Source organism: Oryx dammah, unplaced genomic scaffold (assembly GCF_014754425.2).
Source record: "Oryx dammah isolate SB20612 unplaced genomic scaffold, SCBI_Odam_1.1 HiC_scaffold_19, whole genome shotgun sequence".
Taxonomy (NCBI): Eukaryota; Metazoa; Chordata; class Mammalia; order Artiodactyla; family Bovidae; genus Oryx; species Oryx dammah.
In genome coordinates this window covers 56,108,506-56,132,439 of record NW_024070203.1, presented here as the reverse complement: position 1 = coordinate 56,132,439, position 23,934 = coordinate 56,108,506, and the positions used below count along the sequence as shown (strand labels likewise).

Below are 23,934 nucleotides of genomic sequence, written 5' to 3'. Positions count from 1 at the left end.
AAAGAAAGGTATTGTCATAATAATGTATTGGCTTCTAGTACATTCTTTACCTCTGAGAATTATGGATCATTTTGTAAATGGACAGATAATTTTAATGAGTGTTTAGATCAACTTTGACATGCAGCCTACAAACAGCATGTGAGAACCAGTAACAGACCAGAATTTCTTGTTGAAACCTTTACATTTGAAAAGACTTTGAAATAATGCTATTTTAATTTATCCAGTGAATTATGTTCAGTCATACAACTTTTAGATCCATATTTGAGAGATGCACAGATAAACATGTAGACATAATCTAGCAGACAATCAATATAGCTCAGCACACTTCTGAGTCTGTCTTTATGTTGCAAGGTCAGATTCTACCTTCTGGAATAGACTATACATGCTATGTTTGAGTCTGGGTATTGAGATTATACAAGTGCTGCAAAAAACTTGCTTTGCATGGTTCCCAGTGTGGACTTGTATGGGAAGAGGAAAGATGAGCTATATCTGTTTTATATTGTCATATCCTGACTATGCTATGTTCCAATAATGTAGGAAATAAAATGAAGTAGCATTTGTCAGTTAAGAGCTTAGAAGTATGAATGAATAGTCTAGGTGAGTGATTCTCAGCCCAAACTATATTCAGATGTTCTGGGGACACATTTACAACTATAAATATCCAGACCAAATCTCTACTTAATTAAATCAATTTCTGGGCTTAGACCTGGGCATTAGGATGTAAAAGGTATCTCAAGTGATTCTAATGTATAGCCAGGGTTGAATATTCTAATTTATAAGCATTTAATAATTCTCTGTAGCCTTTAGGATAAAGTTAGTTTGATTTTAATCATCTTAGTCTGCATCTCATATATCATCTGAATACTCTTTTCATTATTCTCTTAGAGTAGATATCAGACCTAATGATCCCAAAGATTAATTTAGTGAGAAGATCTTCCTTCTTTCCTTTCTTCCTTCCTTCTTTCATCCTTTGCTTTTTAAATTGAAAGTTTTTTAAATTGTTAAAGGAATAGTACATGGCAATTAAATTTAAAGCTTCATATATACAATATTTAGAAATTAAGATCCGCTTCTAAGAAATATTAAAGTTATAATAAAAACACTTCTATAAGACTTGAAAATGTATGAAATAAAAAACTTGTAATTGGGGTTGGTGGTAAAGAAAGGAAAGAAAGAGCTAGACTAAGGTAATTGCTATAATTGAAGGATAATTACAGCATTTAGCTTCCAGCCAGAGAAAAGGAAATATGATTTTTATATGTATATTAGTTTTTATAAGAAAAAGAAAGCTAACTTACCAGGATTTAAAAAAAAAAAAAACCTAAGCACTGAAATCTCTGAGTTTATCACACAAAGCTTTATACACTACACAATAGAACAATATAATTCATAGTCTTACAGAAAAATACAGATAAATCATGACAGTTCCCTCTGTTAATATTTGATAATAGACACCTTTTATGACATTAATTAGTCAATGGGTTCAGCTGCTTTCTAATCTACCCACTAGCTCATAACAGTGGACAATGTCAGCCGCAAGATAGAGGATATTTGTCTTCCAGTTTCAATTGGCAAGAAGGTAGCCTTCAGTTCATCTAAAAGCCATATCCAATGACAAATTAGGGGAAAAGGCATCCAATTAGAACTTGGTTAATAATGTGAAAGATTGGAATTTTATTTTTTAGCCTATCCCCGCCCTGCCTAATCTTACAGTGGTAGCTGCCATGACACAGTCTGGGGGAGCCATGCTAGCTGGGGACTGTGCTGGAATCATACACCTTGATATCCTGGATCCTGGCTACAGAATCAAAGACTTGTGGTAGTGAGTGTCGCAGAGCATCTAAAATTGTTCTTTTTGTTTCTGTTTTTTTTTTTTTTAATTGGAGTATAGTTGATAAACAATGTGTTAGTTTCAGGTGTACAGCAGAATGATTCAGTTACACATATATTCATTCTTTTCCAGATTCTTACTCTTTTGTAATAATCTATATGGGTAAAGAATCTGATTTCTTTCTACTTTTTTTACTTCCTTCTGTTTTTAAGGCTGAATAATATTCCACTGTATACATATACCAAATTTTCTTTATGAATTCATCCTGTGGCAAGCTTCAGGTTTCTATTTCAAAATACATTACAAAGCAAACATAATTAAAACTGCCTGGTACTGACATAAAACAGGCATATATACCAATGAAACACAGTAGAAATCCCCCAATTAACCTGCACATATACAGTTAATTGATTTGCAACAAGTCTGCCAATACTGCACAGTAGGAAAAGGATAGTCTCTTCAACAAATAGTGCTGGGGGAAAATGGATATCCAGATGCAAAAAAAGTAAAATTGCACCCTTATCTTACACCATACCCACACATCCACTCAAAATGGATTGAAATCTTTAGCGTGTAAGACCTGACGCTCTAAGTCTATCAGAAGTCATGTCACTGGTCTAGGAAATGATTTCTTGAATATGACACCAAAAGCAGAGCAACAAAAGTAAAAATACACAAGTGAAATTACATCAAACTCAAAAAAATCTTCTGCATGACAAAGGAAACAAGCCACAGGGTGAAAAGGCAACCTGTGGAAAGGGAGGAAGTATTTACCAACTTTATATCTGGAAAGGAGCTCCAGAATACATTATATTCCATAGTGTATTATATTATTCCGTATTGCACTATATTGTATTCCAGAGTATATCAGGAACTCCTATAACTCAGTAGTAAAAGAGCTCAATTAAAAAATGGACTAAACACCTGAACAGAAATTTCTCCAACAAAGACATAGAGATGCCCACAGGTGTATGAGAGTGCTTGACATCACTAGTCATGAAAGAAATGCAAACCAAGACCATAATTAGATATACACACATATATGTGTACATGAATAAATATTAATATATTCTATATATGATTATCATATTTATCACACATATGATTATTCTCAGTCATGTTCTCAGTCAGATGAAGCATAATGTATCAGTGGCTGCCAGTGGACCAGGTGTCACTAAAATTTTCTTGTTCCTAATGTAATATGAGGAACATGAAAATGTATTAAAAAGCTGGATGAATTAGGATTTCAGAGAGTTTGGAGAAAGGCTTAAGAAAAATAATGTAAAAAAGACTCTCTTAAATGTAAAGTATAATAATGTACTGTTTTATAATTGGTGTTGAGAAATCACATAACCATTAGAGATAATTGTTTACCAAAAGAACTGGAATGAAGCCACTTGGCTTAGATTTTTTTTAATCTAATGAACTAAAATGATAACTGCTAACTTATTTTCCCAATAGCAATAAATAGGTGTGACTACTTCAATTTTTCTAAATGAGTTTTCCTCTTGTCCAGAAAACACACCTTATTGTTCCATTTTCTAAGTATATTTTTCTTGAAGTTTTCCTATAGTAGAAGCATGAGAAATAAACAGTGACTTTCTCAGGATCAAAGTCCACTGTTCTATTTCCACAATCCACATCTACAGAGCAGCTATTATGGCTACGTGGTACACATTCCACATCTCTGGGGAGACATCACTCACATGCCAAGGTCTGTGCTGTTAGTACAGTCGGAGCTACTCACAGTCTCAGTGGTGGAGAAGAGTGAATGCAAATTTTTGACTCCAGGTGTGACATTTCTTTGAGTTCCCACATTCCATTTTTTAAGTTCTGAATAGTTTTACCTGGGCTTCCCAGGTGGCGTTAGTGGTAAAAAACCTGCCTGCTTAATGCAGAAGACGTAAGAGACATGGGTTTGATTCCTGGGTTGGGAAGATGCCCCAGAGGAGGGCGTGGCAACCCATTCTGGTATTACCTGGAGAATCCCTGTGGACAGAGGAGCTTGGTGGACTGCAGTCCATAGGGTCGCAAAGAGATGGACACAACTAAAGTGACTTATCATGCACGCATACTCCATAAATATCCGTGTTTCTTTTATTAACAAATAACAGTTAAAATTGAGAAACTTGGTCAGTTGGGTAGAGGTGGCTGGGACCTTTTCCTGAATTGACCACAGTGCATAAGGTGCACCTCTCCCAATCTTCCATTTCACCTTAGGCCATTCCTCTACTTCTCAATTTTATGCCTTTGAAATGTTCCTTCCCCAAAAGGGGTAAAAACATAGCACAGAGCAGTGGGGTGAGGTCAAAGCCATACCCTGATTAGCTCTCATTTTATTGCTTTCTAATTTCAAGCAGGAAAAAAAAAAATGAAAATTGAGGCAGAGTGATGACATTGACGCCGTGACGTACAAAATTCTTTGAACTAGCAGGAAAAACAACTCTCTTTTAAATATCAGTGTTATAAATCCATATTCTAGGTCTCTCCAAAAAGTTTATATTTTATTGGCATCTAATGTAAATTTCAAATGTAACCCTTCCACTTGGAGACCACTGTGACATTTAAAATGTCAAAGTCTACAAATTATAAAAGACTTATCCTAAACACAGCCTTAACCCATGACTTCATTTCATTCATGATTTACAAACAGGAAAAAAAGGGGGGGGGAATCTTAAGGGAGAAGATGTGATTTTCATTAGCTATGAAGATTTTCAAAATTGCATTAGTCTCAGTTCATTAGGTCTTATAATCACATTAGCTACGTGGCATTGTAAGGAGGAAAATGCCCTGCAGAGGGCTCCCAGTGGATTTTAGAATTCCACTACCCCTGCCCGCTGGGACTCCATCACAGGAATAGATTTTTCCTTTCCTAGGATGAGCCAATGAAAATGATACAGCTTGTAGAAGCCATATCCATACAGATGTTCCTCTCACTCTTGCCTAATTCCGTCTACGATGATTCCCCTGGCCAAATGCCATGTTCAGTTCAGTTCAGTCGCTCAGTCGTGTCCGACTCTTTGCGACCCCATGAATCACAGCACGCCAGGCCTCCCTGGCCATCACCAGCTCCCGGAGTTCACTCAAACTCACGTCCATCGAGTCGGTGATGCCATCCAGCCATCTCATCTTCTGTCGTCCCCTTCTCCTCCTGCCCCCAGTCCCTCCCAGCATCAGGGTCTTTTCCAATGTTATGTTAGTTTTGAGTAATTCTGAATGTCTAAAGACTTGAAAAGTAACTCCCACCTCACTGGGATTCCCTTAGGGCTTGTAACAAATTCTGAGCCCAAGGTTTTCAGTGAACTGCTTACTTCAGGATCACTTAGGACACACGTTAAAAATACAAATTCTTGGGCCTTGAATAGTGAAGTGAAGTTGCTCAGTCGTGTCCGACTCTTTGCAACCCCATGGACTGTAGCCTACCAGGCTTCTCTGTCTATGGGATTTTTCAGGCAAGAGTACTGGAGTGGGTTGCCATTTCCTTCTCCAGGGGATCTTCCCGACCCAGGGATCAAACCCAGGTCTCCCGCATTGTAGGCAGACGCTTTAACCTCTGAGCCTCCAGGGAAGCCCCTGGGCCTTGAATATCTGCCAGAATATCTGAGGGTCAGGCCTGGGCATCAGCAGTGTAACATGTGTCCCAGGTGTTGTGAGCGGGACCAAGGACTTCTGGGGGGGAATCTGTACAATGGCTGATGCTCTCACGTGGCCTGAGAAGGAAGCCACGTGAGACCAATGGGGCTGATAGATGGAGGCGGCCTGGAGGATACCAGTCAAGGCTGGTTCAGTAGGGCCCTAGTCACAACGCTCAGCCATCAAAGTTGAAAAAAGACTCTCGTGCTCACAAGTGAGATATACTTGTCATGTCTCTACTCAGGACCCTGCAGTTTACCCCGTATTGCCTTTTATTTTGAAACAAGATTTTTCAGTTGAAATATAGTCAATATACAATATTGTGTTAGTTTCAGGTGTACAGCAAAGTGATTCAGTTATATATGGGGTTTTTTTTTTTTCAGATTATTTTCTACTTCTCTGTGCTATGCAGTAAATCTTTGTTGCTAATCTATTTTACACTTAGCGGTATATCTTTGTTAATCCCAAACTCCTAATTTATCCCCCCTCAACCCCTGCTTTCCATGTTGGTAACTGTAAGTTTGTTGTCTCTGTCTGTGAGTCTGATTCTCCTCTGTATAAGGTTCATTTGTATTCTTAAGTGATAGCGTGCATTTGTCTCTCTGAGTTACTTCACTTAGCCTGGTAATATCTAGGTCCATCCATGTCGCCACAAATTGCATTATTTCATTCTTGTTTGCAGCTGAGTAATAGCCTGTTGTATGTGGCTGTATGTGTTGTGTGTGACATCTTAAATTTTCTTACCACATTTTCTTAAATACTCCATATTGCCTTCTGTATCTGGTTTGAAGTGTGTTTGGCTGTCATGATGTTAACGGCCTTTTTAATGAACAGGGACCTCGTCCAAAGAACGTGACAGTTTCCATGTTTAGTCACTTTGTCAGAACAGGGTCTCCACAGGGGTTTCTATTCTCGCACACTCGCCTCCCCTACCTCCATAACAGAGTGTTATCTGCCCAAAGGTGAGCAAAGGAGGAGAAGAAGATAGATGTACTGAAGTGTCACGTACATACAGACATCATTCTTAAACTCCCGAAGTAACCCGTGGAGTAAGGTCAGCTGTAGATGAAGTGGTAAAGCAGAAAAGACTTTCCAGAAAAGTGCAGAGTCTGTTCCCCTTGCCCCCTCCACACACAGTGCATCTGCTCTCTGTCCTCAGCCCTCTCACCTTCTTCCTCCCTCCCTTCTCCTACACAGGTGACTTGCTCCGCTCCATCACGTATGCCTCAGTGGGATTTTAAATGCATGCGCCACTTCTTTCCTGAACTTTTTTTTTTTTTTTAGCTGTGCTTTAACTGTAAAGTGAAAGCCATTTTCTTCCATTCCGGGTGAGGGGTCGGCAGAAGGGGGGGTACTCTTTACAGGTGCCCTCCTGGGTCCTTGAATCTGACCCATCCTCAATGGCTGGCTGACCCTGACTGTGATGAGTGTGTGCGTGGGCGCCCGGAGGCGGTCCTGTCCACGCTGTGAGCATGCAAGGGCTGTCTTTGGAATCCACCAGACACAATGAGGGCAGTTCTCAGCTTGAAACAACATCAGTCCAAGGGCACTGCAGCTGCATTGATGCGGTGGCGCCTCTGCTGCCAAGCCGAACAGAATCACGCTACAATTATTGCAACTAGGTGTGGCTTCTCACGCAACATGGTGGAAGTGAAAGGACTTCTGGCTCTGTTTTTTCCTAACTTCCCATGCTTGGAATTCAATGGTAAATTGTATTTCATCTTTGATCAAAACATATCGCTGTATTAGGAACAATGAAAGTGTTAGTTGCTCAGTCGTGTTTGACTCTTTGAGACCCCAGAGACCACAGCCCACCAGGCTTCTCTGTCCGTGGGATTCTCCAGGCAAGAATACTGGAGTGGGTAGCCATTTCCTTCTCCAGGGGATCTTCCCAACCAGGGATCCAACCCGGGTATCCTGCATTGCAGGCAGATTCTTTACCATCTGAGCCACTAGGGAAGCCCTATGTATTAGATACTTAATTCTAGAGATTTTTCACCTCTTGCCAGTTGAATTTACTTGCCAGTTGAATTGCATCAGCCCAGTGTCATCTCATATTCAAGGTGTGATTAGAAGATGAAGCAGTGCTTGTCACAGGGTAGATATTTACCAATTATTCATTCAATGAATTATGGAGTGTCAAAGAGTAAAATACAGCATGTGCCTTAGAATCAAAGAGTAAGAACTGTTGGAGGTCAAGAGACCAATGAAACCAACTCAAAGAGCTGAGCATCTTTAATAATAGGGACAGAGAAAGTCTCCAGGATGTTCTGTCACCTTTGGAATCACCTCAGGCTTATCAAGTACTGAGACTGGAAATTAGATGGATCACTTTCAAACTTTTCTCTGTAAGATTTTCCTAATTCGGGGTAAATGCCTTAAAAAGCCTCTGCAGCTTCCAGAAGCAGCGTCTTCTCTTTCCATACCTGTGTGTGCCCATCTTCATATTTTGATTTGATCCTCGCATTTTGTTGAAAGACTTTTATAAATATGAATTGTAAATGTGTAAATATATCAACTGGACATTAATGAGAACATGAAGAGACTTCTCCGTCAGCCCTACAGCCAGTGTGCAGTGCTGGTGTTCCCAGCATGCGTGCGTGCTCGGTCGCGTCCGACTCTTTGTGACCCCATGGACTTTGTATACCCCGCCAGGCTCCTCTGTCTGCGGGGTTCTCCAGGCAAGACTACTGGAGTGGGTTGCCGTTTCCTCCTCCAGAGGACCTTCCTGACCCAGGGATCGAACCCACCTCTCTTGCTTCTCCAGCATTGGCAGGCGGGTTCTCTACCTGCTGTGCCACCTGGGAAGCCCAGTGTTGTCAGAAGTGCTGTTGATGTTTCAGGGATTGTTGGAATTTACTTCTGACCCTGGACACTGACCTTAAAGACCTCACATAAGGGGGAACTTCCCTGGTGGGCCAGTGGTTAAGAATCCACCATCCATGTGCTCTCACAGTGACATGTTTACAGCTGGCTGTGACTTAGTAAAGTTTTATTTTGTTTTTTTCCAAAAAAAAAAAAAGAATCCACCATCCAATGCAGGGGACACAGGTTCAATCCCTGGTCAGGGGACTAGGATCCCACACGCTGAGGGGGCACTAAGCCTGTGCACCACAACTTCAGAGCCCTTCTGGAGCCTGTGCCCCACAACAAGAGAAGCCTCAGCACCCTGAAACCAGAGAAAGGATGCGCCGCAACCAAGACTCAGAGCAGCCAGAAAAAAGTCCACCCGTGATGTCCCCTTCAGACACGTGTGACCTCGTCATGTTTTCCATGAATCGCTAAGACTGTGCTTCCTGGGGAGTTGAAACTATTGATCCCACTGAGGATTTGTGTCTCAGAGCTTGGGAATCACCAACTTCTTTTATAAAAGGATCTCAGAGATGGAAAGAAACCTTATAAGTGACCTCACTTTTCAGAAAGAGAAACGGAGGCACAGGAGGTTTGGGCTCATTTCAGGCCACACAGCGATGCTGTGGGAAGGAATGCAGCAGGAGCTGGCTCTGTGACTCCACGCACCAGTGACTGGTCCCTTGCTGCCATCTTGTTAGACTCTGGAGAGAGCGGCCTTGTGTGTGGGCGCTTCTATGGGAATCAAGAAGGCTCCAGAGACCCTGGAGCTCTGACCTCATCTCACATAACTCTGAGTAAGATGAAGGTCAGGTTTCAGCACAGGGATCTGGCTGGATGACCCTTCAACCCTAGTTAAGGAAGAGGAAACCTACGCTAGAATTACTCATCCATGACCCTCAGACCAGCAGCCCAGACCTTGCCTGTGGGCCAGGTAGAAATGCAGGATTCACAGGAATATAAGAGACCAGACTGGTGGTTACCAAGGGGGAGAGGGTTTTGGATGGGGTGGGAGGTCGGGGTTAGCAGGTGCAAGCTTCTATGCATAGAATGGATAAACAAGGTCCTACTGGACAGCACAGAGAACTATATTCAATATCCTAAGATGAGCCATAATGGAAAAGAATATGAAAAATGTATATCTATAAAACTGAGTCAGTTTGCTGTATAGCAGAAATTAACACAACATTGTAAATCAACTGTACTTCAATTGTGTGTGCTGTGTGTGTGCTAAGCCACTTTAGTCATGTCCAATTCTTTGTGACCCTACGGACTGTAGCCCACCAGGCTCCTCTTCATGGGATTCTCCAGGCAAGAATACTGGAGTGGGTTGCCATTTCCTTCTCCAAGTACCACCTAGGAAGCCCCAATTAAAAAATATTAAAACTAAAAAAAAAATAATAATAGCCTGCAGGATTCAGAATCTGCAGCTTACCAAGATCCCCAGGTGTTCTGGAGAGGCAGTAGGTACTGTCCTAGAACCGTCTTCTCCAGTTTCAGCATGCCTCACATCACCTGGAGGGCTTGTGAAAACAGAGCTTGCCCAGCCTCACCCCAGACTTTCTGATTCATAAGCCTCAGGGAAGGTCCAGAATTCTGCATTTTTAACGAGTTCCCAGGTGATGATGGGGCTTCTGCTCCAGGACCCCATTTGAGAAGCTCTGCTCTGCAAAGACCACGACCTTGTCTCTTCTTCTACAAGGGGCTTGGGGAGCCATACTCCTTGAGTATCTGCACCCACTGCCCACACCCTTCCAGCAGAAAGCCTTGATGATGAGCCTCGAGAACATACATTTTCAAATAACGAGTTCTGACTCATTCTGATCAAGCCGTCACTCTGTCTCCCCAGCCCTGAGTAGTTTCCGGGAACACTGACAAGTAACCTGCAGGGATGTTTTTTTGCAGATTTTTGCTTTCTAGAAGTCAATGAAACATACTTTGTTGACCAGTTTTATAATCTAAAGAATCCTTAATGTTTTTAAAATGTAGGAAAGATGAGGGCTTCTCTGGTGACTCAGTGGTACAGAATCTGCCTGCCAGTGCGGGAGACACAGGTGCGATCCCTGGTCCAGGAAGACCCCATGGGCCACAGCTGTTGAGCCCATGTGCCTCACCTCCTGAAGCCTGAATGCCCTAAGACCCTGCTTCACAATTAGAGTGGCCACCGCCACAATGAGGAGCGAGCACACCGCAACTCGAGAGTAGCCCCCGCTCTCCGCAGCTGGAGAAAAGCCCGCATGTCAACAAAAACCCAGCACAGCCAAAAATAAATAAAATTATTTTTTTTTAACGTGGGAAATATGAGAGTAAAAGATGGCCCTGATGTGTTAACCACTGAGGAGTAAGTCGAGCTGTCGTCTTGCTAGTGCCTGGGCATAATGTTAAGTCAGCGCACTCATATCCGGGTACATCAGAGGGTGTGGTTGATCTAACTCACAAGGAAACCAGCACTATGAACTAGGATTCCTCTGGCACGTGGTTTAAATTCAGTCTAATCTCTGAAATTCCACTTCTTCCACCCTGAAGTTTTCCTTTTCCCAGGGTAAGCATCCTTTGTTGGACCGTCTGCGTGCGGTAGCCGGGTTAGGTGAGGGCTTGGTAAAAGCTATTTGGGATGTGACAGATACTAGAGCATGTATAATTAGCTGTCCAACCTCAGTCCAAGTGTTAAATGAATCTGATCTTTTAAATATCATGATCCATGAGTGGAGGATTTGAGAGACATTTATGTCACGTGGTGAATTTCTGAACCTCTCAACAAAGAGGTTGCGGGGGATTTTCTTGGTTAAGTCTTTTACTGTTATGAAAAACAGCAGCTGAAATCACCCGAGCATCCGAAACCAAGTAAAAAGTGCAACGTGGTGCTTAACAGAGTGAGATCTAAAAGTCCTGACCTCATATAGAAAACAGACTTGTGGCTGCCAAGGGGGGGAGGGGGTGGGGAAGGGTGGATTAGGAGTTTGGGATTAGTAGATACAAATTATAATATAGAGAATGGATAAACCATGAGGTCCTAGTGTGTAGTACAAGGAACTATATTCGATATCCTGGGATAGACCATAATGGAAAAGAATATGAAAAAGAGTGTGTGTGTGTGTGTGTGTGTGTGTGTGTGTGTATCACTTTGTTGTACACTAGAAATTAACACTGTAAATCAACTGTACTTTAACAAAATAAATTATAAAAATAGAAATAAATAAAAGTCCTCATCTCTGTAAACCAGCCCTGTGTGTAAACACCACATCCCCACCGGGCTCCAGCAAAGCGATGGTGCCAGGCTGCAAAGTGCTCTAGGTCCCTTGGAAGGAAGGCCACGATGATGAGGCTGGGAGTGAGCATGGGCAAACCAGTGGAGAATGAGTGTTCTTCTCTCCGGTACTGAAAACCAGTCACCATAGCATGAAGCTGAGCTCACCAGGAAGATGGCAGGGCTCCCATATCCTCACCTGTCTGTGCTTGTCCCAGCCAGGTGGACACCTGAGGGTTATGAACACGGTAGAGATGGCTGTGTTTTTTATTTCAAGCCTGGCCCCTTCAGGGCCCTGAGGGGGCATGTGGGGAGAAGCCTGTTGCTTGTGTGTAGGATGGAGGCCGCACCATGGAGATTCCCCACCAGCTAGGCAGGCAGGCCGGCCAGCTTCTGAACTCCTCGTATCCCTCGGCTTCATTTGAGAAGACTGAGAAAAAGAATTTCTTCTAATTCTTACCATCTCTGAAGGCCTTTGTCAAGAACCATCCAGGTGCTTCAGTGAGAGTACAAAGAAGGCAGGTGTCTCTGTTCGTTCCAGAACTGAGGATTTGCCAGTTAAACCCTTGGCTTACTTAATTGTTTGCTTGATGTGCTCATCTCTTTTAATTCTTCTTTTCTTCCTGACCTGATAAATTATTCATTAAACTTGCCTTTTGAGAGTCAAGTGGGGAATCTTCCTTTCACAGAAACGTAAAAATTTCTGGACTGGGTCCTATATTCCAGCTCATGGAGACATTGAGAATATGGTGGGATGTGAGATGGATATGTGTCTGCCCTCAGGGAACTTTTAATTCAGATCAGCAGAGCAAACATGCAGGACAACTGCCAAAAGGTCCAACTGCACACTTTGTAAAAAGACCATTCAGTTCAGTTCAGTCGCTCAGTCGTGTCCGACTCTTTGCCACCCCATGAATAGCAGCATGCCAGGCCTCCCTGTCCATCACCAACTCCCAGAGTTCACTCAGACTCACGTCCATCGAGTCGGTGATGCCATCCAGCCATCTCATCCTCTGTCGTCCCCTTCTCCTCCTGCTCCCAATCCCTCCCAGCATCAGAATCTTTTCCAGTGAGTCAACTCTTCGCATGAGGTAGCCAAAGTACTGGAGTTTCAGCTTTAGCATCATTCCTTCCAAAGAACTTGCTTATGCAAATTGAAGACCCCTTACCTACACTCCTCACCCAGTCAGTCAAAATCATTCTCTCTCCCTCTCCCCCTTCCTCCTCTCCTGTTCTTTCATGAAATTTACATTTGAAAATAAAAAATGAACCTTGAGAACTGGTTTCCAAGTCAGGATATGAAGAACAGTAACCTTGGAAGGCATTCCTTAACCACCAAAGTCACTCGCCTTTTGGCTTTTCTCAAGGCAAAAGCAAAATGGTGGCAGGACTTTGATAAGCAGTAAACTATATTCTGTAATGTAAGTTTAGTGTATTTTGGAAATGAGACACACACACACACACCCTTCAGAGGGTCAGATTTCCCATTTCCTGTGGGGATCAATAGGTTTGGTATGTACAGGATGAAATCAGGTTAGGCTGACAGATGGCCTGCAAGGTTGATAACCTGCCCTGGGGATGAACGCTCGGGTCTTCCTGCAGCAGCAGCAGCAGCAGCAGCAGTGAACCTTGATGGCAGGGCCAGTTTACTGACGTCAAGTGTTTCTCTTGTGCTCCAAGTTGCTGAAGGAAGAAATGTCAAGATAACTGCTCCAGAGTGATGGTGAAATGATTCAGGAAAACCATCAAGAAAATCTCATCCTGGAGACCTTTGCTGTCTTCTGCTCTTTGGGTGTGTTTCCCCCTGACTCAGGGAAAGAGAGAAGCAGGATGATCTTTATAGCAACTGGTTTGGCAGAGACCCTTGGGTCTTAGCAGGGCCCCCATGGACAGCAGGCATTGCCTGAGATGACTCCTTGTTCACAGCAGTCCTGTTTGACTCTCCCGTGGAGTTCAGTGTACACAACTTACCGACAGCAGGGCCCCTTTAGTCTGAAGAGAAAGTGACCTCAATTCAGATACTTTAGCTTCAGAGTCTTTCAGGAAACGGGAGAATTCTGTGGAGGGGTTCTTGCCACCGCAGCCTGTGCATCTCCACCTGCTTCATAGGACAGAAACCCAGCAGAGAATTTCAGTCCTCAGCCCTTGTTAAATGTGTCTGATTAATCTGTTGCTTGTAAAGTATCATTTTACTGCATGGTTCCCACACCTGGTGACAACCAGGAAGGAGGCGTATCCATGGGGATGGGTCCTCGATCTCCTTATTTCAGCATCAGTGAGGGGTCATGTGTGGAGGTGGTTTCCATCATGTGTAATTATGAGTCAGCTAGGACAGCTGTAAAACGATAATGACCATCATTACTGACCTCAGCCAGCTTCAAAGGAGCCATAGCTAATCTCGCTGCTGCTGCTGCTGCTGCTAAGTCACTTTAGTCGTGTCCAACTCTATGCGACTCCATAGACAGCAGCCAACCAGGCTCCCCCTTCCCTGGGACTCTCCAGGCAAGAACACTGGAGTGGGTTTCCATTTCCTTCTCCAATGCATGTAAGTGAAAAGTGAAAGTGAAGTTGCTCAGTCGTGTCTGACTCTTAGCGACCCCATGGACTGCAGCCCTCCAGGCTCCTCTGTCCATGGGATTTTCCAGGCAAGAGTCCTGGAGTGGGGTGCCATTGCCTTCTCCGAGCTAATCTCACGGGCCATCCCAACTCGACGCAATTATTAGTTACAGAATTTGCAGGTATCAGAATCTACCTGTTAAATGTGTTTGGCTAAAGAAATAAATAGCTGATATTTGGGCTCCTCAGGTGGCACAGTAGTAAAGAATCCACCTGCACTGCAAGAGACGCAAGAGATGTGGGTTCGATCGCTGGATCAGGAAGATCCCCTGGAGTGGGAAATGGCAACCCACTCCAGTATTCTTGCCAGGAGAATCCCACGGACTGGTCGCAGAGTCGGACACGACTGAGCATGCACGTTATTATTTGGGCTGCAACTTTCATTCATTTCACCCACTTTTTGTTTTTCTTCCTTGTTGGACTTGATCGGAGTGGCTGATGGTCTAGGCTAATGAAGACAATTAAATTGCTCAGCAGAAGCACCAACAGCAAGAATAGCAGTTCTCTCCAGAAGCCTGCAGATTAGGGCCGAGAATAGAATTACACTGCCCCCTTGTGGTTGAAAGTGGCATGTGCTTTTAAAGTAAAAGGCTTTGGATTTTTCTCAAGATCGAATCGCTTGTTGATTAAACCATGAAATGAATGGATATAAAAGCATGAGAAATTTTGGAGTTTTCAGTCCAAAATAGTGTAATTATCCAGCACAACTTCTAAAAAAATCCCCAACAGAAGTCCTGTAAACTCAAGCACCGACCTTTCTTAAGACCAAGTGACAAGTTCCCACAGTAGTCTGAAATTGAGGGGTAGAAGGATCCCAGGGCCTCTTACAGAGCAATGTGTGGGTGGATGGGTGGGTGGGTATGCCCATATGCACATGCGTGCTCTGTCCCTAAGGTGTATTCAATTATTTGCGACCCCATGGACTGGAGCCCTCCAGGCTCCTCTGTCCATGGCATTCTCCAGGCAAGAATACTGGAGTGGGTTGCCATTTCTGTCTGCAAGGGGATCTTCCCGACCCAGGGATCAAACCTGCATCTGCTGTATTGGCATCTCCCACTAAGCCACCTGGGAAGCTCTTAAAGAGCAATACTATAATTATTGCTGGTCATGAATGGTGTATTAGTGCAGCAAACGGTAAAGCCTATTCTAAAAGAGAAAGAGTTGATGTACAAGTGTTAGGCTAAACCTGCTATTTCACGAATATGATCTTTTGCAGCACATCTTAGTGGGACATTCAGGTGTCTTAATAAATGTTCACTGAGGTCAGTGAATGATCCTGCTTTCCCCTATGTTGAATAACTTATAAAATATTTACACATGAAATCTGACAATGGGATGCTGTTTGAAAAGACAGCATTCCATAACTGAATGTAATTTTATTATAATAGGTAGGAAGAGATTTAGAGAAATAAGCTTAAATATCTCCTTGAAAAAATCCTGAGAGAGCACCCCAAACTGTATTTCTGCTGATATGGCTTGATTCAGGATGCTCAGGAGACATCTTACTTGATGAAGGAATTAGGAGAGAATAAATTGGTCCCCATGGTCTTCTCTGGTGGATCAAATGGTAAAGAATCCACCTTCAATACAGGACACCTGGTTCCAACCCCTGGGTCAGGAAGGTCCCATGGATGAAGGGAATGGCAACCCACTCCAGTATTCTTGCCTAGAGAATTCTATGGACAGAGGAGCCTGGTGGGCTACAGCCTATGAGATTGCAAAGAGTCAGGCACAACTGAGCAACTAAACACACACACACATACACAGAAGCTGGTCCCCAAGACCAGTAACAGCATCAGCCTTGGACTATCTTTTCCACATGGACCCTGGCACAGAGTGTAAGGTACAGGAAAGCCTCACTCCTTGGGGGACCCTTCCTTTTCAGGGTGACTCCTTACTTCCCGGACACTGTGCCTTGTTTTATCTCCCCCCGTCGCTACTCTTGAGAGAATTCTTCAACCTTTGCTAAGGATGCGGATGGCTCCGCTGCTCAAGATGAACTACATGAAGGACCCCTGCTCACTGCATTTAAGTTCAGTGAAACCAGTGTGTGAGGGCCCAGCCTTGGGCAGGAAAGTCCATTCCACTTCTTGGAAAGCCCTGGACCATTAGCACAGGGCTTCCAGTCCCATCCCCACTGGGAAGAAGGAACATGGAAGTCAAATGTGTGCGTCTACACAGACAGGGGAGGAATGGGCTGTCTACACACACTGGGAGGGGTAGAGGTAGTCTATCTGCACACCGGAGAGCACAGCCATGAACACCCACGGGGGGAAGGCAGTCACGTCTCAATAGTAGATAAGCCAGAAGAAATGGGCAGAATTATGGAGACAGAAAACCAGAAAGAGACCAGGAGACAAGAGTTAACAGTGGTGTGGATTTTCTCTAAAACAAGAATAATCCCGCCTAGAAGTCATATGTGTGTGGACACCTCCCACACACACTGCTGGCCCCTGCAAGGGTGGGGGCTCCCACCACACTCCCAACCACGGCTATGACCTGTGCAGCTCCTTCAGTTGCGTGCAGAAGTTTCTGAGAGGCGAGGGCCGCCCACACAATCGGAGCCCTTGCCCTGGGGGATTACAGTGTATTATGATATCTGACTCAGAAACACACCAGATCTTTCTTTTCACTGTGGCATTTTTTTTGTGCACCAGGAGAACTTTTGGAAAAAGTATTACTTTCACTTTCAGTAGCTTTTCTGCAGATTCCAGTGGAAGGGTAGTGAGCCAGGAGTTTTGACACATTTTCTGTGAGTTACATCCTTTATTCAGTCACGGGTAATAATCTGCTTTCATCCTTCTTCTCCCCACACTGCTCTGCGAGGCAGAGCTGCTGCTGCTACTAAGTCACTTCAGTCGTGTCCAACTCTGTGCAACCCCATAGACGGCAGCCCACCAGGCTCCCCCATCCCTGGGATTCTCCAGGCAAGAACGCTGGAGTGGGTTGCCATTTCCTTCTCCAATACAAGAAAGTGAAAAGTGAAAGTGACATCACTCAGTCGTGTCCGACTCTTAGCGACCCCATGGACTGCAGCCTACCAGGCTCCTCCGTCCATGGGATTTTCCAGGCAAGAGTACTGGAGTGGGGTGCCATCGCTTTCTCACCATGTTATATTCTATCGCCTCCCCCTGTTGAGAGAGAGAAAGAGAAATGTGCACAGAGTTGAGAGAGGGGCTTGCTGGATGGATATGTGGCTTTGAATAATTCACTAAGGAAACTATTTTCTAAGGACCTACAGTGTCTAATCAAATAGACACTGATTAATCATTGTACGAATGAGTGAGCAAATGAAAAAAGGAACACACAAATGCCTGCACAACAGACCTTCTTTTTTGGGCCTCTTAAAATGTGCTACGCATGGACCTGGATATAAACATTTATTGATTTATGTGCTTGCTTGAATGTGTTTTAATAACTTACTCTGATGCCAATTTGTAGCCTAAGTTTAAAGTGAATTATTCTTTGTTGCAACAAATCATAAGAGAAGTGCTCTTCAGTTATAGCTGTCCAGGAGCAAACAGGCAAAGGCAACGGGACCGTCCATGACAGTATGAGTGCAGTGTTCACAGGTATAATATATAGCCAACACAGGAAGAATGCCATTCTTTATTACCCAGGAAGTCGTATGTTTATCTACTTATGGAGCTTTAGAACATGTTCGTGTTGGTTTAAGGCCGTATAAAAAGCAGTCAGCTTCATCTCCTAGAATTCCCTCTGCATACTTACAGATACAATTTCTTTTTCTCCAGCTTTTTTTAATTATTATTTTTCACCTTTGAATATTTAAATAAATGCAAAATGTTTCACCTGGAGAAAATTTTCTCCCATTGAACCACAGTACACTCCCTAAGCTGCCCAGGTGCAGGCTTAATGTTGCTGCTCAGTGGATGGCTACATAGTCCCAGCTCTGTCAAGGAGCAAATGGAAATACAAATATCAACCAGCGTTTTTATTAAAAAGTGTTTTGAGTTCTGTTAAATTGTCATGACACAAATATTTATTTGGTGACTTTATTCACGTAACTTGAGAATGAAGCTAAGGCTGTGTGAGAAATGTTCTAGAACTGAACAAAGCAAATGTTCTTTAACAAGCTCTGATGAGAAAGCAAATCATTAATTTGAAATAGTGCTCTATTTTTCAAAATCTAAATCTTAAAATATTTCGCAAAGCTCATTGGCTGTTTTCATTTAGAAGCCTTGTAACTCACTGGACCTGGGAGCAATAGCCCCCAGTGAGAAGGAGCGCCCTCTAGGGGCAGAGGCCACAAGTGCCGGAGTCAGAGGTGGCTGGACTCAGGTCCTCCGCTGCCACTGAGCCTGACAATACCGCGGGGGAACTTAGTGCCTGAACTTCAGCTTCCTTGTCTGAAAAACAGGAGTCATGCTTTCTTCGCAGGCTTGTGTCAGCAGTGAAATGAGGAAAGCACTTGATTGCACGTGTGCTAAGTCACTTCAGTCGTGTCTGACTCTGCGACCCTATGGACTGTTGCCCACCAGGCTCCTCTGTCCGTGGGATTCTCCAGGCCAGAATACTGGAGTGAGTTGCCATGTCCTCCTCCAGGGCATCTTCCTGACCCAGGAACCAAACCTGCATCTCCAACATCTCCTTCCTTGGCAGACGGCCGGATTCTTTACCACTAGTGCCGCCTAGGAAGCCCCCATGTACCAGGTACTAAATGCCAGGTACTACAGTGTCCTAGGGACAGCTCTTACCCTCAGTTTGTAGTTGTTTATAGCTAGGCTTCTTTGCTGCTGGTGATGTGTTCTCAGCAGACTTTCCTCCAGTGTCTTCAAAGTAGACTGAATACTTAAAAACTTTCATGAAAGCCAGCCCTGAAAATAAAGTCGTAGGCTCAGAACAGGTAACTGTTTCTGAAGGTGAGTATAAAGACTATCTGTGTCATTAATTGTATTGACCTTAAACCTTCTCGGAGAGAAGCAGGCTTGGGGAGTTGAGGATTCAAGTGGGGAAGAAAAACGTAGCAAACTACGTTTTTGTGAAAGCTGTAATAAATGGTTTACAGTGTTCTGTGGAAAAAAAGGAATCCAAATACACGTGTATTTATTTGTTGTTTCTTTTTCAGCAGATTTTCTCCAGGTGAAACATTTTGCATTTATTTAAATATTTAAAGGTGAAAAATAATAATTAAAAAGACTTGGAGTCTTACTTGAAAACATTAAGAATCTATCCCCCAAACTTACAAAAATAACATCTGTGGCCTCAAACACAGAGCTAGGCACCACACACTCCTGCTTTGCGTTTTGCGTGAGAAAACAAAAGCCCGGACCACGGAGGGGTGCTTGTTTCAAGTCGAGTCCAATGCATTCTCTACACACCTCCCTGATCTGCTCAGACTTGCCCCCAGCCCCGACTCCCATCTAGCCCCTCCCCCACAGGTACTTGCTACCAGATTCTAGCACCTCTCCTGAGAAGCTGTCAAAACACAAGCTGTTCTCTCTGCAGGAAGACGCCACCCTCTACCCCCATGTCGCCACCTTGGAAGGACTGACTGACTGCCACAGCCCGTGCCACTCCCCACCCCCACCATGGGATCCGAGGGAAGCTTGCTGATCGATGCACAAACACAGATCGTCCTGCTGGGGAGCCTGGCATCTGCGGCCGCCTTCTTCCTCATCACCTTCCTCATCTTTCTGTGTTCCAGTTGCGACAGGTGAGAGTGACGTGTGTCTACTGGAGCCTTAAAATAACACATTCCTGGGACCTAGAAGACTTTCTGTATTAAAAAGCCTGTGATGGATGGCATCCCACTGCACTCCTGTGATTAACTGCCTTCTCTCCTGCAAAGGGGCCCAGGACACTTTTTATTAATGAAAGGCCATATTTGGTTTTCCTGGGGAGCAACTGGAAGAGACCTTATATATGAAAGCCCTTATATATGAAACTTCCCAGAAGGAACTTTTTGCTGTTCTCATGAGCACACCCATGTCTAAATTTATATTGTCTTTTCCCATCTGTGGACATTTGGAAATCTAAGCACGATGTGTATTAAACACACTCTTTTTTGCTACCATTTGAAAGTTACTGAGAATTTTTGCTGCTCTGTAGCTGTGCAGGGGTCATTTTATTAAAGACTTGTAATCTAGAACTGCGGTTTCTTACGAAACAGATTTTTCTAAAAGAGAAACATTCTGTGTATGAAATAACCATCTTGTCTTATTTTAGGATTACACTTCTCTCTCTCGACTCCTTCATATAAAATGTGTAACCCTCCCACCAAAAAAAAAAAAAAAAGTTTGGGGGAGATCTTTGCTTGGACAGAAACAGAGTCCTTCCAAAGCCAGAGTGATTTTCCAGGTGTTCAGACATTGTTACAACATATGCCGCTCTCTGGTGAGTTGGCTGCTACTGGAGCAACCAGTGCAGACCAGCTGGCAGCCAACCCTCCTCCGAACTCTTCTCAATAACCTTGGAAGAGAGTTGCCAAGTGTCATTTAAAAGTCTGGATATGGCTTCCTGCACTGAAGTCTCCGTCAAAAAGAGAAAATCTGGAGTCCCTGAACTCAAGTAGTGCCGGTTCGGACCCAGGTCTCCTGAGCTGGGAGAGAGTCCAGCTGGCCAGGAAGATGAAGAAATAAGATGAAGACCCAAGAGGAGAGGAGTGTCAACTCTCCTGGGCCTGGGAGGGCCTGTCTCTGTAATTATTTATGCTCCCACTAGGTGTCACTGTTGCCTTATACATCTATAGGAAAGGTAACCTCTAGTACTGATGGCTTTCTTTAGCCTCTCCTGAGTAAAAATAAATTCTATTTTTACTGGATGGACTTTTCCATAGTCTGGAAGTACACATGACTCATCCTGAGAGCATGTACCCTTCCCAACAAGCCAAAAGTTGTATTTTCTTTATTTTCTCAATCCCCTGGCAGTGTGTGACTTTGCAAAGACGGAATTAAGAAAAATGAAGACATGAGAACTGTCTGGACTTCCTTAAAAAAATAAAAAAGAAAGAAAGAAATCATTCCAGTATTCTAGATATAAACAGTTTCTACTCAAGAAACTGCCCCTAGTCCTCTTGTTAACTTGTATTTTCTACTTCTGGAGGAAGTGGGGGCAAGAGAGCTGGCTAGTCCCTTGCTAGGACTTGACCCTCTCAGACCCTGCTGCCTGCAGAGGAGGGGTAAGTTGACTGGCTTCTGGTTTCTCAGTAAAATAAACTTGGTTCTTTATTAAAAGAGAAATTTAAGTATTGATACAGTTTGGATAGGAAAGGGGAGTGTATGTTTGATTTTAGGTAGCACGTTGGTATTACAGCCACGTTTCCTTTTCTGTTTCAGAGAAAAGAAGCCAAGACCGCACAGTGGGGACCATGAGAACCTGATGAACGTGGTGAGTGTGCATGCACGCGTGTGTGTGCCCACACACGTGTGCACTTTGAGGCATCAGCCACTTCTCTAAGTAGGTCCCTGTAAGCTCACAAGCTGAGGGCAGCAACTCAGCCAGAGTTAACTGGCTGCCTGGGCTGAGCCCTTGTGCTGCAGGTTTAAACTCCCTGTGGCTAGCGTGTGTGCACGCTCAGTCACTTCACTTGTGTCCGACTCTTTGCAACCACTGCTCGAAAGATGCTCACATAGTTCCAGCTTACCGCAGGGATGTTTCTGTTTTGCCTCTTCCCAGCTCCAGCTGGTTTATTAGTTGGCCACAGATGTCATAACAAAGGACCGCAAGCTGAGTGGCTTAAATAATAAATTTATCATCTCAGTTCTGGAAGCTAGAAATTCAAGATCATGGTAGCAGCAGGCTACAAGGGCGCGTGTGTTCCAGGCTGCTCGCCTAGCTTCCAGTGGTAAAAGCACCTGCCTTTGGCGATGCTTGGTTTGAAGATTCTGCCCTCACTATCATATCTGTCCCTGTGACTCTTCATACCATTTTCCCTCTGTGTGTATTTGTCTGTCCAAGTTCCCCTTTTAGAAGGCCTCTGATATGATCTCATCCCTCATCTTAACCTGTTTCATCCGCAGCAACCCTGAGTCCATAGGTCAGTTCTGAGGTATTGAGGGTTAGGACTTCACTACAGGAATTTGGGGAGGATGAAAATTCAACCCATAACAGCTGATCAGTAAGCTCACAGGAGCCTGAGACCCCCAACATCCTAGATGGCCTGGCCCAGTTTTCTTGTTCTGTGTCCTACAGGGTCCTGACAAGCCCCAAGGGCCTCTGGGATCCACCCAGGTGAGGAGCGGCTTGAGTGTCCTGGTCCCACCTTGTTCCACTCAGGCCTGTGCCCTTAACTGGCTGAACAATACTAACAGCTGGGGCCACCCTTGTATTGTTGTTGTTGAGTCACTATGTTGTTGTTGAGTCACTAAGTCGTGTCTGACTCTTTGTGACCCCATGGATTGTAGCCCACCGGGCTCCTCTGTTCATGGGATTCTCCAGGCAAGGATACCGGAGTGGGTTGTCATGCCCTCCTCCAGGGGATCTTCCCAACCCAAGGACTGAACCCATATCTTCTGCTTGGCAGGCAGATTCTTTTCTGCTGAGTCACCAGGGAAGCCCCTGCCTTCATATATGCAGGATAAAACTATGAAGTTGCTTCCTCTCCTAGATGTAATTTCTCAAGAACAACTGTAAATCCGTCTGAGGAAAAAGGGGCAAAGAGGAACGATGGATGAGGGAGGGATCTAGAGGTGAGGTCTGGAATGAAAAAAGCAGCCAGCAGTCAGGTTCCGAGCCCCCCAGCAGGCGCCTCCAGTCCCGGGCGTCCTGCCCTGTGAATGTGGGAACTCTTTCAGCCCAGGCCAGGAAGTGGCCAAGTGTCCTCTCCTAGGAGCCCCTGGGGTCCTCCCTTTTGTCTCTGCGTGCAGGTGGCTCACCCACCCACCCCTTCCTGGCTTCTCAGCACTGCCCTCCCTCCTACCCTCACCTTGTCACCCCACTGCAGTCTCTGGTTGTCTGTGTCCCCACTTCTCACCTATCCCCAGCACCTCTGTTAGACTGTGCCCAGAATGCAGGTGGGGGAGAAGGTGGCGCCTCTGCTGAAGCTTCGCACACACGCAGGCCCAGGGGTGACCCAGGGGAAAGGGGGTCGCCTTTCATGGGATTGAAACAGTTGATTCCCTGTAAGTTTCTGGAGCATGATGAACATGAGCTCTGCACTCTATTATTATTTTTGTGATTTAGTCACCAAGTCATGTCCAACACTTTGTGACCCTGTGGACTATAGCCCACCAGGCTCCTCTGTCCATGGGATTTGGGAGTGGGTTGCCATTTCCTCCTCCAGAGGATCTTCCCAGATTAGTGATCAAACCTGTGTCTCCTGCTTGGCAGGTGTATTCTTTACCACTGAGCCACCTGGGAAGCCCCCTCTGTTATTATTACTTCGTTGCCAGTCAGGAGTCAGAGAATTTGAGAAGCCAGGTAGCCAAGGTTTGTGGTGCTATTTACATCAGAACTTCCTGTGTGGACGCCTGTCGGGTGTGGCCACCTGGGTCCTGCATGCACTCCATGAGCGGGATTGGGGAGCAGACCATATCAGCCATGATTCAGCTGCTACGTGAGATGAGCGGCATATTTCAAGAAATACGTGATCTAGCAACTTACTTCCAACTGTAGCTCAGCCTTGTGTCTTATGTCCTGTATTGTCCACAGCCAATAAGCCCAGTAGAAAACGATCAATGCCATTCTTCCCCTCAAAGGTCCTTGAATTTGTGAGAATAAGGAAGGTTTGCAGACCTAAGTTTTAGCATACGACATTTTTTGTGAACCTTCAAGTGGAGACTTGGCTGATTATGAACAT

At 44.4% G+C, this 23,934-nt stretch overlaps 1 protein-coding gene across 1 annotated transcript in view; it reads left to right on the top strand.

The window, feature by feature from the left end:
* The window catches only part of PAG1 (phosphoprotein membrane anchor with glycosphingolipid microdomains 1), a 106,977-nt gene that overhangs the window by 65,838 nt on the left and 17,205 nt on the right, over positions 1–23,934 (top strand). Inside the window, exons 3-4 of the mRNA XM_040262001.1 lie at positions 19,644–19,851; positions 21,473–21,524. Of these exons, the coding sequence (XP_040117935.1) occupies positions 19,727–19,851; positions 21,473–21,524 (177 nt within the window). The 5' untranslated portion in view covers positions 19,644–19,726. The remainder of the gene's footprint in view (positions 1–19,643; positions 19,852–21,472; positions 21,525–23,934) is intronic.